General features: G+C 37.5%; 1 protein-coding gene across 5 annotated transcripts in view; it reads left to right on the forward strand.

Moving 5' to 3' along the window:
• CFAP44 (cilia and flagella associated protein 44) overlaps nt 1–15,536 on the forward strand; it is a 148,018-nt gene that overhangs the window by 26,185 nt on the left and 106,297 nt on the right. For all 5 annotated transcript variants that reach the window (XM_057306749.1, XM_057306750.1, XM_048215189.2 and 2 more), the window contains 3 exons: nt 3,270–3,486; nt 5,410–5,524; nt 7,909–8,073. In XM_057306749.1, the coding sequence (XP_057162732.1) occupies nt 3,270–3,486; nt 5,410–5,524; nt 7,909–8,073 (497 nt within the window). The remainder of the gene's footprint in view (nt 1–3,269; nt 3,487–5,409; nt 5,525–7,908; nt 8,074–15,536) is intronic.

Consider the following 15,536-nt stretch of genomic DNA (forward strand, 5'->3'; position numbering starts at 1 on the left):
GAGCATAATTACTGGAGCCTATGGTAAGGGTCTGCTTAGTTTTGTAAGAAACTGTCTTCCACAGTGGCTGTACCACTTTGCATTCCCACCAGCAGTGAGTGAGAGTTCCTGTTGTCCACATCCTTGCCAGCATTCCGTGTTTGTCAGTGGTTTTGGGTTTTGGCCATTCTAAATAGGTGTGTAGCGGTATCTCAGTTTTTAAATATGTGTTTCCCTGATGACATAGGATGTGGAGTGTCTTTTTATATGTTTATGTGTTATCTGCATATTTTTGGTAAGGTTGACTGTTAAGGTCTTTGGCCCATTTTGTAATCAAGTTGTTCATTTCTTATTGTTGAGTGTTAAGAGTTCTTTGTATATTTTGGGTGACAGTCCTTTTTCACATATGCCTTTTGCAAATATTTTCTCCCAGTCTGTGCCTTGTTTTGTCATTTTCTTGACCTTACCCTTCTCAGAGGAGTTTTTCATTTTAAGGAATTTTGGCTTATCAATGATTTCTTTCATGGATCTTGTCTTTGGTGTGGAATCTAAAAAGGGATCACCATACCCAAGGTCATCTAGGTTTCCTTCTATGTTATCTTCTAGGAGTTGTATGTTTTCACATTTTATATTTAGGACTATGATCCATCTTGAGTTAATTTTTGTGAAAGGTGTAAGGTCTATGTTTACATTAATTTATTTGTTTGCTTGTTTGCTTATTTGTTGCCTATGGATGTCCAGTTGTTCCAGTGCCATTTGTTGAGGAGACGGTCTTTGTTCTGTTATATTGCCTTCCTTCCTTTGTCAAAGATCGATTGACTATATTCCTGTAGGTCTATTTTTGGGCTTTCTATTCTGTTCCATTTATCTATTTATCTATTCTTTCCCCGATGTCACATTGTCTTTATTACTGCAGCTTTATAGGAAGTTTTGAAGTCAGGTATTATCAGTTCAACTTTGTTCTTTTCACTTAATATTTCTGGGTCTTTTGCCTGTTTGTATGAACTTTAAAATCAGTTTGTTGATAGCCACAAAATAATAATCTAATTGTTTTTGTACATTGTTAGATGCTAATATTTTGTTGAGGATTTTTGCGTCTATGTTCATGACAGATACTGTTTTGTAGTTTTCTTGAACAAACTGTTATATGTTACGTCAATTAAGAATAAGAAAAATAAAAGTGTTTTATTTTACCTTCACTTACTCCTCCTTCAGTCCTCTTCATCCCTTTATGTAGATCTGAGTTATGAGTTATCTGACCTATGTTATTTGCTTTCTGTTTAGAGAACTTATTGGAAAATTCTCAGCAAAGCAGATCTCCTGGCAACAAATTCCTTCAATCTTTGAGAAAGTCTTTATCTGTCACTTTTGAAGGATAATTTCAGGGTACAGAATTTTGGGTTGGTGGGTTTTTTTCCTTCCTTTCCTTTAAATATTTCAGTCCATTCTTCTTGCTTGTAAGGTTTTCTGAGCAGAAGTTGGATATAATTCTTCATTCCTCTGTAGGTAAGCTGTTTTTCCCCTCTGGCTTTTTTTCAGGAGTTCTCCCTTTATCTTCATTTTCTGTAGTTTTCTGGGCATTATTCTAGTTGGTGTTCTCTGAGCTTTCTGGATCTGTGGTGTCTGATATTAATTTGGGGGAAATTCTCAGTCATTACGATTTCAAATACTTCTTCTGTTCCGTTCTCTTTTTCTTCTCCTTTTGACATTCCCATACATTACATTATTAGTTGTTTTATAGTTTTTAGTTATTCTGTTTTTAATCTGTTTTTTTTTTTCTCTTTGCTCCTCGGTTTTCAGAAGATTCTATTGATCAATTCTGTAGTTCAGAGATTATTTCCTCAGCTGTGTCCAGTTGACTAATGAGCCCACCAAAGACATTTTTCATTTCTGTTATAATGTTTTTTATCTCTAGCATTTCCTTTTGGTTCTTTCTTAGGATTTCCATTTCTCTGCTTACATCGCCCATTTGTTCTTGCACATTGTCTACTTTATTCATTAGAGCCCTTAGCATATTAATCATAGTTGTTTCAAATTCCCAGTCTGATAATTTCAACAGGTGCGCCATATCGGGTTCTGATGCGTGTTCTGTCTCTTCAGATCGTGTTTCCTGCCTTTTGGTATGCTTTGTAAGGTTTTCTTGATAGCCAGACATGGTGTAGTGGGTAAAAATAATTGCTGTAAATAGGCCTTTTAAAACTTGGTAGTAAGGCGTGGGGGAGGGGGAGTGTTCTTTAGTTCTCTGATTAGGTCTCAAATTTTTAGTGAGCCTCTGCCTCTGGACTGAACTTCACAAATGTTTCTGAGTTGTTTTCTTGCCCTCGGGTGGTACAGGAAGGTTAGAAGGGGCTAAAGCTGGGTATTTCCTTCCCCAGACTAGTTAGGCTCCGGTTAATTAGTTTCTCCTGAGGACAGGCTTTATTAAGAAGAACGGAGTGTTCTGGTATGTTTCAAAATGGTTCCTTTTCCGCCTCTCCCGGCTGAAAGCCTGAGGGGTTTTTCTAGGTATTTACTGTGGGAGCTCCGGTCAAGCTCCCGGGAATAAATCTCACAATATAGCTGGGGCCTGCTTATGACTGGGTCCCCTGGAGTTTTTAACTCTGAGAGTTGTCCACACTGAGCCTCCAGGAATTCTTCAGTTAAAACTGTTCAGGTTTTACTACCCCGGCACTGTTCCCTCTGCTGTTTTGGCTGTTTCTGCTTGTGAGTTCCTGCTGTGGTAAGTTGCCAATGCACCTCACCGGCCAGTCTCTCTAATCTTGGGAGCAGCCATTTGCCCTGTGTCCTTCCCTCAGTTATGAATTCAAGAAGAGTTGTTGATTTTTCAGTGTGTTCAGCTTCTTATTTGTGGTTAGGATGGAACGGTGACTTCCAAGCTCCTTACATGCATAACCAAAAACCTAACGTCCTCAATTTTTTTTTAATGAATTTTTCAGTGGCAAATTTCTAATTACAGATTGATATCTTTCCGCCATCCAACATGATTTTGTTCCCCCCTCCCCCACTTCATAAAATGGAATGTTCTCAAAGTGTTTTTCTCATGTAAAATGTGACTAAGATCTCTTAACTCTCCCCCCTCACGTCATGTAATTCATTCTAAAGCCAAGGGTGGTGCATGATTTTGGATTGTTTCTTTGGGAATTCTTGGCATTCTTTCATCAATACTTATCACCAAGGGTGCTCGCTTGCTGCTTGCTCTCTTTTCCTCCTTTTTTTTTCTTTTTTTAATATGCTTTTGAAAATGAAATAAATGTTGCCTTTGTTCATTAGACTCCCATTCATCCTTTCAGATGGGACTGAGCTGGGCTATGCTTATGTGGATTTTAACTACAATGGTACCTTGCTAGCCTCTGTTGGCAGCAACCCTGATTACACACTGACCATCTGGAATTGGAAAGAAGAACAGCCCATACTGAGGACAAAAGCCTTTTCTCAGGAAGTTTTTAAGGTTACTTTCAATCCTGAAGATGATGAGCAGCTCACTACGTCAGGATCGGGTCACATCAAGTAGGTTGTGCGACTGATACAGGTGTGGGTAGATTATCATTAAGGATATTGTCTAAGAGGATCAACCAGCTGGAGACATTTGTGTTGATGTTAACATTAGGATAATTTTTAAATGTGTTATCTTCAAAACTAACTGTAGTGCTGCTTTTCTAATTGGATATGGGGCTTTTATTACTGGAACCAGGATAGATAAAAAGAAGGGCTTTTAAATTTAGCCTGCTGCCTTCCTATAGGCTTTATATCACCTAAAGGGGTTTGTATAATGCTTACTAACATGGCATATTGTGTTTTCAGATCCACTATTAAATTTGTGGCAGTAATATTGTATGATGGCTAGGTCATTTTGACATCTCTGAACTCAGTCTTCATCTGTAAAATACGAATTATAGTAGAATGATTCCTAACACAGGACCCTCAACACTAAACTGTAACAGAGCCTACTCTTAATCTCAGGTCTCTGGCTCTAAATTCCAAGTCCTTTTCACTCTTTTGTACTCTGCCCTCTTTTCCAGGATGGAACGATTTTGTCTTTTTCTGTCTTCGTTCCACCCTGTTTTAAGCATTTATTTAATAACCTTCTACCACCACCTTTGAGCTGCTCATAACTAGATTTTCAGTGTCCTTTTTGAGAAAGACATTTTGATCCTACGTTTCTCTTATTACAATTTAAACCTGGCTCTCTTCTTATTCATTAGAAATATAGATTAGTTGAACAGATTTTAAAATGGAAATTTGGGGGAATTCTCAATCTTCTAGCTATAGACTAAAAATTTCTAGTTTTTACATTTTTCCATCATTTAGTAAAGTGCATATTTTCTTGCATTCTATCTTTGGAGAGAGATAGAAATTGAAAAATTCCATGAGTGAAGTGCTATAGAAGAACAGAGTATATGGAAATGTGTGATCAGGGGACCTATCATAGCCTTGGAGAAGGATGTTGGTTATTTAAGCTTTTGGTTTCATATTATTGGCTTGTTGATACCATTCATTATTTTATATCTAGTTGGTGGGCCTGATTCTCTTTCTACATGTTTTCATCATCTGACTGTTGCTTAGACTATTAATAAGAAATGTTAGTAATAACCAACATTTATTCGTTGCTTTTATATGCAAGGCACTGTTCTAAGAGGTTTTCAACAATTTTATGAGGAAGGTGCTGCTAGTAATCTCATTTTATACATAAGAGAATGAGAGCACAGTGTTAAGAAAATCACTCAAGTTACACAGAAAGTAAATTAGAATGTTTTATTTATTTATTTATTTATTTATTTATTTATTTATTTATTTGACACAGAGAGAGACAGCCAGTGAGAGAGGGAACACAAGCAGGGGGAGTGGGAGAGGAAGAAGCAGGCTCATAGCGGAGGAGCCTGATATGGGGCTCGATCCCGTAACGCCAGGATCATGCCCTGAGCTGAAGGCAGACGCTTAACGACTGTGCCACCCAGGAGCCCCTAGAATGTTTTGAAAACTTACATCTTCTAAAATGGTACTATCCAATAGAACAACTTTCTGTGAACATGGGAATGTTCTATGTTGTCCAATCTAGTAGACACTAGCTACATGTAGCTATTGACTACTTGAAACTGGCTGGTCTGACTGAAACACTGAGTTTTAAATTTGATTTAGTGTTCATTACGTTAAATCTAAATTAAAATAGTCAAACTTGGATAGGGTCAACAGCTTAGGACAGCATGACTCTAAGATAAAATATCCACAAAGACAGGGAATTCATTTTGTCTAGTTTGCTCAATTCTGAATTCATCTTGCCTAGAACTTTGCCTGACAAGTAGTTGATACTTAATACATATTAGTTAGATGAATGAATAAAAGAAATAATATATGTGACTCTGAAACATGTAAATACTTGGGTGATAATAAAAATAAATCCTCTTTGAGGTTCATTCAATCTCTTGTTTGCAGGTTCTGGGAAATGGCTCTAACATTCACTGGTCTCAAGCTTCAGGGCTCATTGGGTCGGTTTGGCAAAACAGCCACTACTGATATAGAAGGTTACATGGAGCTCCCAGATGGGAAGGTGAGTACAGCCACTATTCTACAATAATAAAATTATGTTTTCAAAATGAAAATATATGAAAGCACATTAGACATTCTAAAAAGCACTGCCAATGTTAGTAATAGTGGATACTATCATTGTAAATATAATGAACATTTAATTTTACCTCTTCAGATGATCAATTTTAATTAATAAAGTTCTAGGGAATTATAATCCACATGTAAATATCCTTTTTTGGATTTGTTTACTAAATATTATACACACATATAAAGTATGCAAGCATTTTAACATATTAACATAGTGACATATTGTCACTTATTATATCATGGAGTTGCAGTGTTTATAGTGTTTATCTGCCCCTCCTCTTTGGTCATGATGCTCCAAGAGGACTTACTGGCTCAAAGGTGTTTACGGACTTGTGGCTTTTTCTTTTATTGTCCGATTATTTAGGAAGACTGAGCCACTTCACAGTGGCACCTACGGATGCACTGCAACTTTAATCTGGTGGTTTATTCTCTGTTTTCTCTCTTCCTTTTGCAAAATGTGTGGGCATATTGCCTGTAAGAGCAGTTCTCCATTGATACTGTATTTGGCTTCCTATTAGGATGAGTTCTATAGTATTATTTGTGACTATCTCCATTATAAGTAAATGCCAGCCTACAAATATTACTTTGAGGAACCAAAGGGGCTAGTCCTCTACCTAGCAGATATTCTCAATTTGGAATCATGTTGTATAGGAGGAAACCAAAAGCCTTGGATGCTGGTTAAATAGATAAATACATATCCAAAGCTATAAAATGATGTTTAGAGTTGGAAATAATATCCTGTATTTGGAGGGCTACTCAGGAAAGAGCATTCATGTTGGGAAAGAGTGGGAAATTCAGTTGAGAATTATAGTTGGGTCTTATGATAAAGAGATTAACAGCCAGGCCCAATTATTATACATTGCAAGAGTAGAGTTGCAAATGATCAATCTGGCCACAAAATGCCAAACAAATTGGGGGAAGGAAATCTGCAGCCAAGGGGATGAGCCAAGAAGGAAGATGTCACTTTCATTTTTCAGGACAAATGGAAAAAGAAAGCTAAGCATTCGTGACCTTTCAGAAGGAAATGCCTGCCAGGCATGGGTAGTTTCTGGTGGTTTTGTCACTAGACAGAAGAAAGCAAGTCTAAATAAAGACTATCAAAAGTGAGCTGAAGTTTAGTAATAGGTCAAGCAGGTAGAGTGGATAAGATGAGTAGACTGGGGAGGTTGAAAAGACTGAGTAAGTGAGGTGAGAGGGAACTGGGATGCTGATGAAGAGCAGGCAGGCAAGAACTAGATCCGAGTTTCCCAAGCGTGTTTCATGGAACATTAGTCAGCACAGAAGCTCTGAAAATAAGACGTTCTTGGTCAAATTCCTTTGTATCTAGAAATTCCTCTCAGTGATTTCCAGTGAACACGTCTATGTTAAAGTCTCCAAGGGGTCCTAGAGAAAAGAGACTTGTTTGATTTTTGTTTATCCAAGCGTATGTCTTCTAAGGCAGTGTTAGGACAGGAACTTTTGAGTGAAGTTTCCTGCTTTAAAATCCTGACTACTATGGGTATTTTGTGCCAGCTACTCAACTGTTGTGTTCAGTTTTCTCCTCTGTAAAATGGGAATAATAACAGTTAGGGCTCGTATTGATCCGTCTTTTCTGGGAAAATAAAGCACCCGACCTGCCTAACTGTACATGGTAACCCCCAATAAATGTACTTAGTTCATATGGGTTTTTAGGATTAAATAATGTATGTAAAATGCTCAAGCAGTACTTGGCACAGAGTCAATACTTAATTAGTATGACTTATTATCTAATACCAGTTAAACATCCTAAGAACTAGTGTTTGGTGGTACACACTTGGGGATAGTGGTGGATTAAACAGATTAATAGGAGCTGGTTCCAAATGATTCTTGTTTGAAATTGGATATTATTATGCTATAATCTGCTGAGTTCAGTAATGGCCTCGCAACTTTTGAAACATAACATTTAATATTATCTTAAAAAGTAGAATCTCATCTATCAAGAGTTTAAACGTGTCTCTAATTTTTGACCCAGTAATTTCACTCCTGGATTATGTCCTTAAGAGATACAAAGGAAGCTATCATAGGTATATTTGAAAAGTTACCAGCAATGTACAACCTGATCACCATGATGTAAAACTATGCATAATGCTAGGAATAAATACATCCAAATGAGATTAGTGGTTGTTTTCGAAGTGGTGAATTTTCATTTCTATATTTTCTTATTTTTCTATACTTATTTTTTTTTACTTTCATAATCAAGAGACATAATCTATAAAAATAATTCTCACCTGCCATTTGAGGCATAAATATCCACGTTTGTCTGTTTTAATGCACATTCTTTCTTTTCCACATACCTGCCAGGTGCTCTCAGGGTCAGAGTGGGGCAACATGCTGTTGTGGGAAGGCGGCCTCATCAAGGTTGAGCTCTGTCGAGCTGCAAGGAAGTCTTGTCATCAGGGTCCCATTAACCAGATAATGCTGGATGAGGGCGAAGTTATCACCATTGGGGCAGACGGATGTATTAGGGTAAGTTTCCTTGATACTTGATTAGTACCAGCAATATCAAAGGCTTCCAGCCTTCCACCTTTTGTTATTATTTTTTATTATGTTATGTTAGTCACCATATAGTACATCCTTAGTTTTTGATGTAGTGTTCCATGATTCATTGTTTGTGTGTAACACCCAGTGCTCCATGCGATACGTGCCCTCCTTAATACCCATCACATCCCCCCACCCCCTCTCCTCTAAAACCTTCAGTTTGACCTATTACTAAACCCTCAGTTTGTTTCCCGAAGTCCATAGTCTCTTATGGCATTTTGATTCTGTCATTGAAATAGTAGTTTCAGAAAACAAAAACCTGTTTTAGCAGAACATAAACAGTGGATACAGATGTCCTTTCAAAGCACACAGTATGAATGGGCCATTTTCTAGGGACAAAAGTACCAAACATTTCTTAATTTTGACTGAGGTTACCAATTAGAAATACACTGAAAAGTGAGCTGATGGGGTTTGTCTATGGATGCTCCCCTCTCCTTACTCCTTACACTGGTGAACTCACTTGTCCTCACCTGCAGACTCTGTCCTTTCCATAGTGTGGGAGGGGCTGGAACACTGCTCCAGCATCTAAGTGCTCCTGGTTATTGGGCCCACTCACGTGTGTGTACCCTACTGTTGCTGAGGCTGGGGATTTGCCTTGTGGTCCTCTTGGGGCATATTCCTACGGGTGCCTTTCATAAGAAAGGCATAGTATTATCTGGGCGTTCTTTACGAAGTACTATTGTGAGAAGGAAGATTATGTTTTTAAAAATAGTCTGGTCATTGTGTTGACACCTATTGCCCTTACTGTGTCTAATACACTGTTTAAGCCATATCTCTCCCACTCTGTCTTCTCGCCATTGGCTTTTTGAACCCAAGCATACATTTTTACATTTACCATATTAAATTTAATTTTGTTAGATTTTACTCATCGTTCTGGGAAATTTTTATGTCCTCTTGTTTGTCATATAGTATATTCACTATGCTTCCAAGATAAATGTCACCTCAAAATGTCAAAATGCCAACTGGAAGGAAACCTCAAGAGAAAAGAAGTCAAAATACTTCACAGAGGGTCCCTTCATGAACACCACTAATTTCTAAACTGGCTTCTTTTTAAAATTTCACCGTAATCTTTTTAGTCTTTTACACAGTAAATCTCTACATCTAACCCTTTAGGAAAAACCGACCCCAACTTCCAGGAGTTAGTTCCACCTAGGATTTGGGCCTCTCCCCCATGAGGCTAGCCTAGGGGACAACACCAACCCTCCTTGAAGTTACTTTCCCAAAGGCTGAGTTATTGAGTCTAGGTTAACAGGGTGGTGTGTGAATAGATCCATCGAGGGTGGGCTTTGGTGCTTCTCAGAGGAAGTCCTTCTCAATCTCTCTGCCTGGTGAAGTGAAACTGTGCTCCCTCATGCTTCCCAGAGCATTCTGTTCTCCTGTTCCAGAGCAACAATCCTTACCTGAATGATACAGTCTAAATCATTTATGAGAACCATTTTCTTGTGAAGGCATCATCTACATCCATTTTCTCCTCTTATAATGAAGATTGTGCTTAAATCAATAAGAAGGCCTATTTCCCTTTCCAGGGGCCCACTGGTAAAATCAAAACAGAGCTCATTATAGGGTCTCGCTGGATAACCGAACCATTTACTCCTTAGGGCCACTTATATGCAGAAAGACCTGACAGATACCTTGACCTAAAGTTTATGTTGGACAAATTAGAATCCTTATTCAGGCTGTATCTTCTCACTGATCTCCATATATACAGAGGAAACTGATAATTTATTATCCCTAATTGAGAGGAATATCCCAGGGGTCATGTTTTGGCTGGTGTTCTCATTATACCTACTTGCTAATTTGCATGAAGCAAGAAGAACGGACTTTTGAAAAAAAAAATCAGGGCCTTTTGTTTCTTTTTTTGCAATTTTTAATTCAATTAATTATCATCTAATGTATTAGTTTCAGAGGTAGAGGTCAGTGATTCACCAGTCTTATATGACACCCAGTGCTCATTACATCATGTACCATCCTTAATGTCCACCACTCAGTTACCCCATCCCCGACCCCCCTCCCTTCCAGCAACCCTCAGCTTGTTTCCTATGGCTAAGAGTCTCTTATGGTTTGTCTCCCTCTCTGATTTCATCTTGTTTTATTTTTTCCTCTCTTCCTCTATGATCCTCTCTGTTTTGTTTCTTAAATTCCACATATGAGTGAGATCATACGATAATTGTCTTTCTCTGATTGACTTATTTCACTTAGCATAATACCCTCTAGTTCCATCTAAGTTGTTGCAAATAGCAAGATTTCACACACACACATCTTCTTTATCCATTCATCTGTTGATGGACATCTGGGCTTTTTCCATAGTTTGGCTATTGTGGATATTGCTGCTATAAACATTGGGGTGGAGGTGCCTCTTCTGATCTCTGCATTTGTATCTGTGGTGTAAGTACCCAGTAGTACAATTGCTGGGTTGTAGGGTAGCTCTATTTTCAACTTTTTGAGGAACCTGCATACTGTTTTCCAGAGTGGCTGTCACAAGCTTGCATTCCACCAACAGTGTAAGAGGGTTCCCCTTCTTGGCATCCCTGTCAACATCTGTCATTTCCTGAGTTGTTAATTTTAACCATTCTGACTGGTGTGAGGTGGTATCTCATTGTGGTTTTGATTTGTATTTCTCTGATACTGAGTGATGTGGAGCATTTTTTCATGTATCTCTTGGTCATTTGTACATCTTCTTTGGATAAATGTCCATTCATGTCTTCTGCCCATTTCCTGATTGGATTATTTGTTCTCTGGGTATTGAGTTTGATAAGTTCTTCATAGATCTTGGATATTAGCCCTTTATCTGATAAGACTTTTGTAAATATCTTTTCCCATTCAGTTGCTTGTCTTTGGTTTTGTCAACTGTTTCCTTTGCTGTGCAAAACGTTGTTATCTTGATGAAGTCCCAATAGCTCATTTCTGCCTTTGTTTCCCTTGCCTTTGGAGATGTGTCTGGCAAGAAGTGTTGAAGCCATGGTTGAAAAGGTTGCTGCCTGCGTTTTTCTCTAGGATTTGGATGGATTCCTGTCTCACATTTAAGTCTTTCATCCATTTTGAGTCTATTTTTGTGTATGGTGTAAGGAAATGGTCCAGTTTCATTCTTCTGCATGTGGCTGTCCAGTTTTCCCAACACTATTTGTTGAAGAGACTGTGGTTTTTTTTTCCATTAGATAATCTTTCCTGGTTTATTGAAGACTAGTTGACCATAGAGTTGAGGGCCCATTTCTGGATTCTCTATTCTGTTCCATTGATTTATGTGTCTGTTTTTGTGCCGGTACCATACTGTCTTGATGATTACAGTTTTTTGTAGTAGAGCTGGAAGTCCAGAATTGTGATACCACCAGCCTTGCTTTTTTGTTTTTTGTTTTTTGTTTGTTTCCCCCAACATTCCTTTGGCCATTTGGGGTCTTTTTTGGTTCCATACAAATTTTAGGATTATTTGTCCCAGCTCTGTGAAAAAAGTTGATGGTATTTTGATAGGGATTGCATAGAATGTGTAGATTGCTCTAGGTAGCATAGACATTTTATCAATACTTGTTCTTCCAATCCATGAGCATTGTTTTTCCATTTCTTTGTGTCTTCCTCAATTTCTTTCATGAGTGTTCTAATAGTTTTTTGAGTACAGATCCTTTGTCTCTTTGGTTAGATTTGTTAGGTACGATTACAATTTCTGTGCAATTGTAAGTGAAATTGACTCCTTAATTTCTTTCTTTTGTCTCATTGTTAGTGTATAGAAATGCAACTGATTTCTGTGCACTGATTTTAAATCTTGCCACTTTGCTGAATTCCTATATGAGTCCTAGCAATTTTGGGGTGGAGTCTTTTGGGTATTCCACATAGAGTATCATGTCATCAACAAAGTGAGAATTTGACTTCTTTGCCTATTTGGGTGCCTTTTATTTCTTTTTGTTGTCTGCTGGCTGAGGTTAGGACTTCTAGTACTATGTTGAACAGCAGTAGCGATAGTGGACATCCCTGCCATGTTCCTGACCTTAGGGGAAAAGCTCTCAGTTTTTCCCCATTGAGAATGATATTTGCTGTAGGCTTTTGGTATATAGCTTTTATAATATTGAGTTATATTCCCTTTATGTCACACTGTGAAGAGTTTTAAGAAAGGATGCTGTAGGGACACCTGGGTGGCTCAGTTGATTAAATGTCTGCCCACGTCAGGCTCCTTGTTTAGCGGGGAGCCTGTTTCTACTTCTACCCCTCCTCTGCTTGTGGTCTCTCTCTCTCTCTCTCTGACAAATAAATAAAACCTTAAAAAAAAAAAAAAGGATGCTATACTTTGTCAAATGCTTTTTCTGCATGTATTGAGAGGATCATATGGTTCTTGTTCTTCTTTTATTAATGTAGTGTATCACATTGATTTGTGGATGTTGAACCACCCTTGCAGCCCAGGTGTAAATCCCACTTGGTCGTGGTGAATAATCCTTTTAATGTACTGTTGGATATTCTAGTATTTTGGTGAGAATTTTGACATCCATGTTCATCAGGAATACTGGTCTGTAATTCTGCTTTTTGCTGGGGTCTTTGTCTGGTTTTGGGATCAAGGTAATGCTGGCCTCAAAGAATTTGGAAGTTTTCCTTCCATTTCTATTTTTTGGAACAGTTTCAGAAGAATAGGTATTAATTCTTTAAATGTTTGGTAGAATTCCCCTGAGAAGCCTTCTGGTCCTTGGTTCTTATTTGTTGGGAGATTTTTGATTGCTGCTTCAATTTCCTTAATGGTTGTGGGTGCGTTCAGGTTTTCTATTTCTTCCTGTTTCAGTTTTGGTAGTCTATACGTCTCTAGGAATGCATCCATTTCTTCCAGATTGCCTAATTTGTTTGCATATAGTTGCTCATAATATGTTCTTATAATTGTTTGTATTTCTTCAGTGTTGGTTACGATCTCTCCTCTTTCATTCATGATTTTATTTATTTGGGTCCTTTCTCTTCTTTTGGAGAAGTCTGGTCAGGGGTTTATAAATTTTATTCTTTCAAAGAACCAGCTCCTAGTTTCATTGATCTGTTCTACTGTTCTTTTGGTTTCTATTTCATTGATATCTGTTTTAATGTTTATTCTCTTCTCCTGCTGTGTTTAGGCTTTATTTACTGTTCTTTCTCCACCTCCGTTAGGTGTAAGGTTAGGTTGTATATTCGAGATCTTCCTTGTTTCTTGAGAAAGGTTTGTATTGCTATATATTTCCCTCTAAGGACCACCTTTGCTGTGTCCCAAAAGTTTTGAAGAGTTGTGTTTTCATTTGTTTCCATGAATTTTTAAAATTCTTCTTTAATTTCCTGGTTGATCCATTCATTCTTTAGTAGAGTGCTCTTTAGCCTCCATTTATTTGAGTTCTTTCCAAATTTCCTCTTGTGATTGAGTTCCATTTTCAAAACATTGTGGTCCACAAATATGCTGGGAATGATCCCAGTCTTTTGGTACCAGTTGAGACCTGATTTGTGACCCAGTATGTGATCTATTCTGGAGAATGTTTCACGTGCACTTGAGAAGAATGTGTATTCTGTTGCTTTAGGATGGAATGCTCCGAATATACCTGTGAAGTCCATCTGGTTCAGTATGTTATGAAAAACCCTTATTTCCTTGTTGATCATCTGCTTGGATGATCTGTCCATTGCAGTGAGTGAGGTGTAAAGTCCTCTACCATTATTTTATTATTATTGATATGTTTCTTTGATTTTGTTATTAATTGGCTTATGTATTTGGCTGCTCCCATGTTAGGGGCATAAATATTTACAATTGTTAGATCTTGTTGGATAGACCCTTTAATTATGATATAGTGTCTTTCCTCATCTCTTATTACCATCTTTGGTTTAAAATCTAATTTTTCTGATATAAGGATTGTCACCCCAGCTTTTTTTTTTTGATGACCATTAGCATGATAAATGGTTTTCTGCCCCTTCACTTTAAATCTGGAGGTGTCTTTGGGTCTAAAGTGAGACTCTCGAAGATGGCTTATTGATGGCTTATTGCTTTTTTATCCACTCCGATATGTTGTGTCTTTTGATTGGGACAATTAGTGCATTTACATTCAGAGTAACTATTGAAAGATATGAATTTAGTGCCATTGTATTACCTGTAAAGTCACTGTTTATATTGTATCTGTTCCTTTCTGATCGATGTTATTTTTGGGCTCTGTCTTTGCTTAAAGGATCCCTTTTAATATATCTTGCAGGGCTGGTTTAGTTATCACAAATTCTTTTAGTTTCTGTTTGTCCTGGAAGCTTTTTATCTCTCCTATTTTGAATGACATCCTAGCTGGATTAAAGTATTCTTGGCTGCATATTTTTCTCATTTAGCACCATGAATATATCGTGCCAGTCTTTTTTGGCCTGCCAGGTCTGTGTGGATAGGTCTGCTGCCAATCTAATGTTTCTACCCTTGTAGGTTACAGACTTCTTGTCCCAAGCTGTTTTTAGGATTTTCTCTTCATCTCTGAGATTTGCAAGTTTTACTATTACATGTCGAGGTGTTTACCTCTTTTTATTAATTTTTTTTTTGAGGGGACTTCTTTGTGCCTCCTGGACTTGAATGCCTATTTCCTTCCCCAGATTAAGAAAGTTCTCCATTAAAATTTGCTCCAGTTATACCTCCTGCCCCCCCTTCTCTCTTTCCTCTTCCCCTGGGAACCCAATTATTCTAATATTATTTCACTTTATGGTATCACTTATCTCTCAAATTCTCCCCTCGTGATCTAGTAGCTGTTTCTCTTTTTTTCAGTTTCTTTATTCTCCATCATTTGGTCTTCTATATCACTAATTCTCTCTTCTGTCTCATTTTTCCTAGCAGTTAGAGCCTCCATTTTTTATTGTATCTCATTAATATACCTTTTTTATTTTGACTTGATTAGATTTTAGTTCTTTTATTTCTCCAGAAAGGGATTCTCTAGTGTCTTCTGTGCTTTTCCCCCAAGCCCAGCTAGTATCTTTATAACCATTATTCTGAACTCTAGTTCTGGCATCTTACTTATATCCATACTGATTAGGTCCCTGGCAATCAGTATGACCTCTTGTTCTCTTTTTGAGGTGAGTTCTTCTGTCTTGTCATTCTGTCCAGAGCAGAATAGATGAATGAGAGAACAAAATACTAAAAGGGCAACAATGACACCAGAGGAATATACACTAAACAAATCAGAAGAGACTAAAACCTGAAAATAAAAAATATATATATCAGACAAGTGAACAGAGCAGAGCAATACACTGGATCCTGTGTGTATTTGGGTCTGTTTGTTAGAAAATTTTATCCCAAAATTGTAAAGAAAAAAAAACTTATATATGTACAAAAATAAAATTAAATACAGTTAAAGGATAGGCTATAACTATTAAAAAAAGGGGGGGGGGAAAGAAAAAAAGAAGGAATATAAACAGATAGGTGAAGAGAACAGAGCCATACACTATATCCT

The sequence above is a fragment of the Ursus arctos genome, unplaced genomic scaffold (genome assembly GCF_023065955.2).
Source record: "Ursus arctos isolate Adak ecotype North America unplaced genomic scaffold, UrsArc2.0 scaffold_4, whole genome shotgun sequence".
Lineage (NCBI taxonomy): Eukaryota > Metazoa > Chordata > Mammalia > Carnivora > Ursidae > Ursus > Ursus arctos.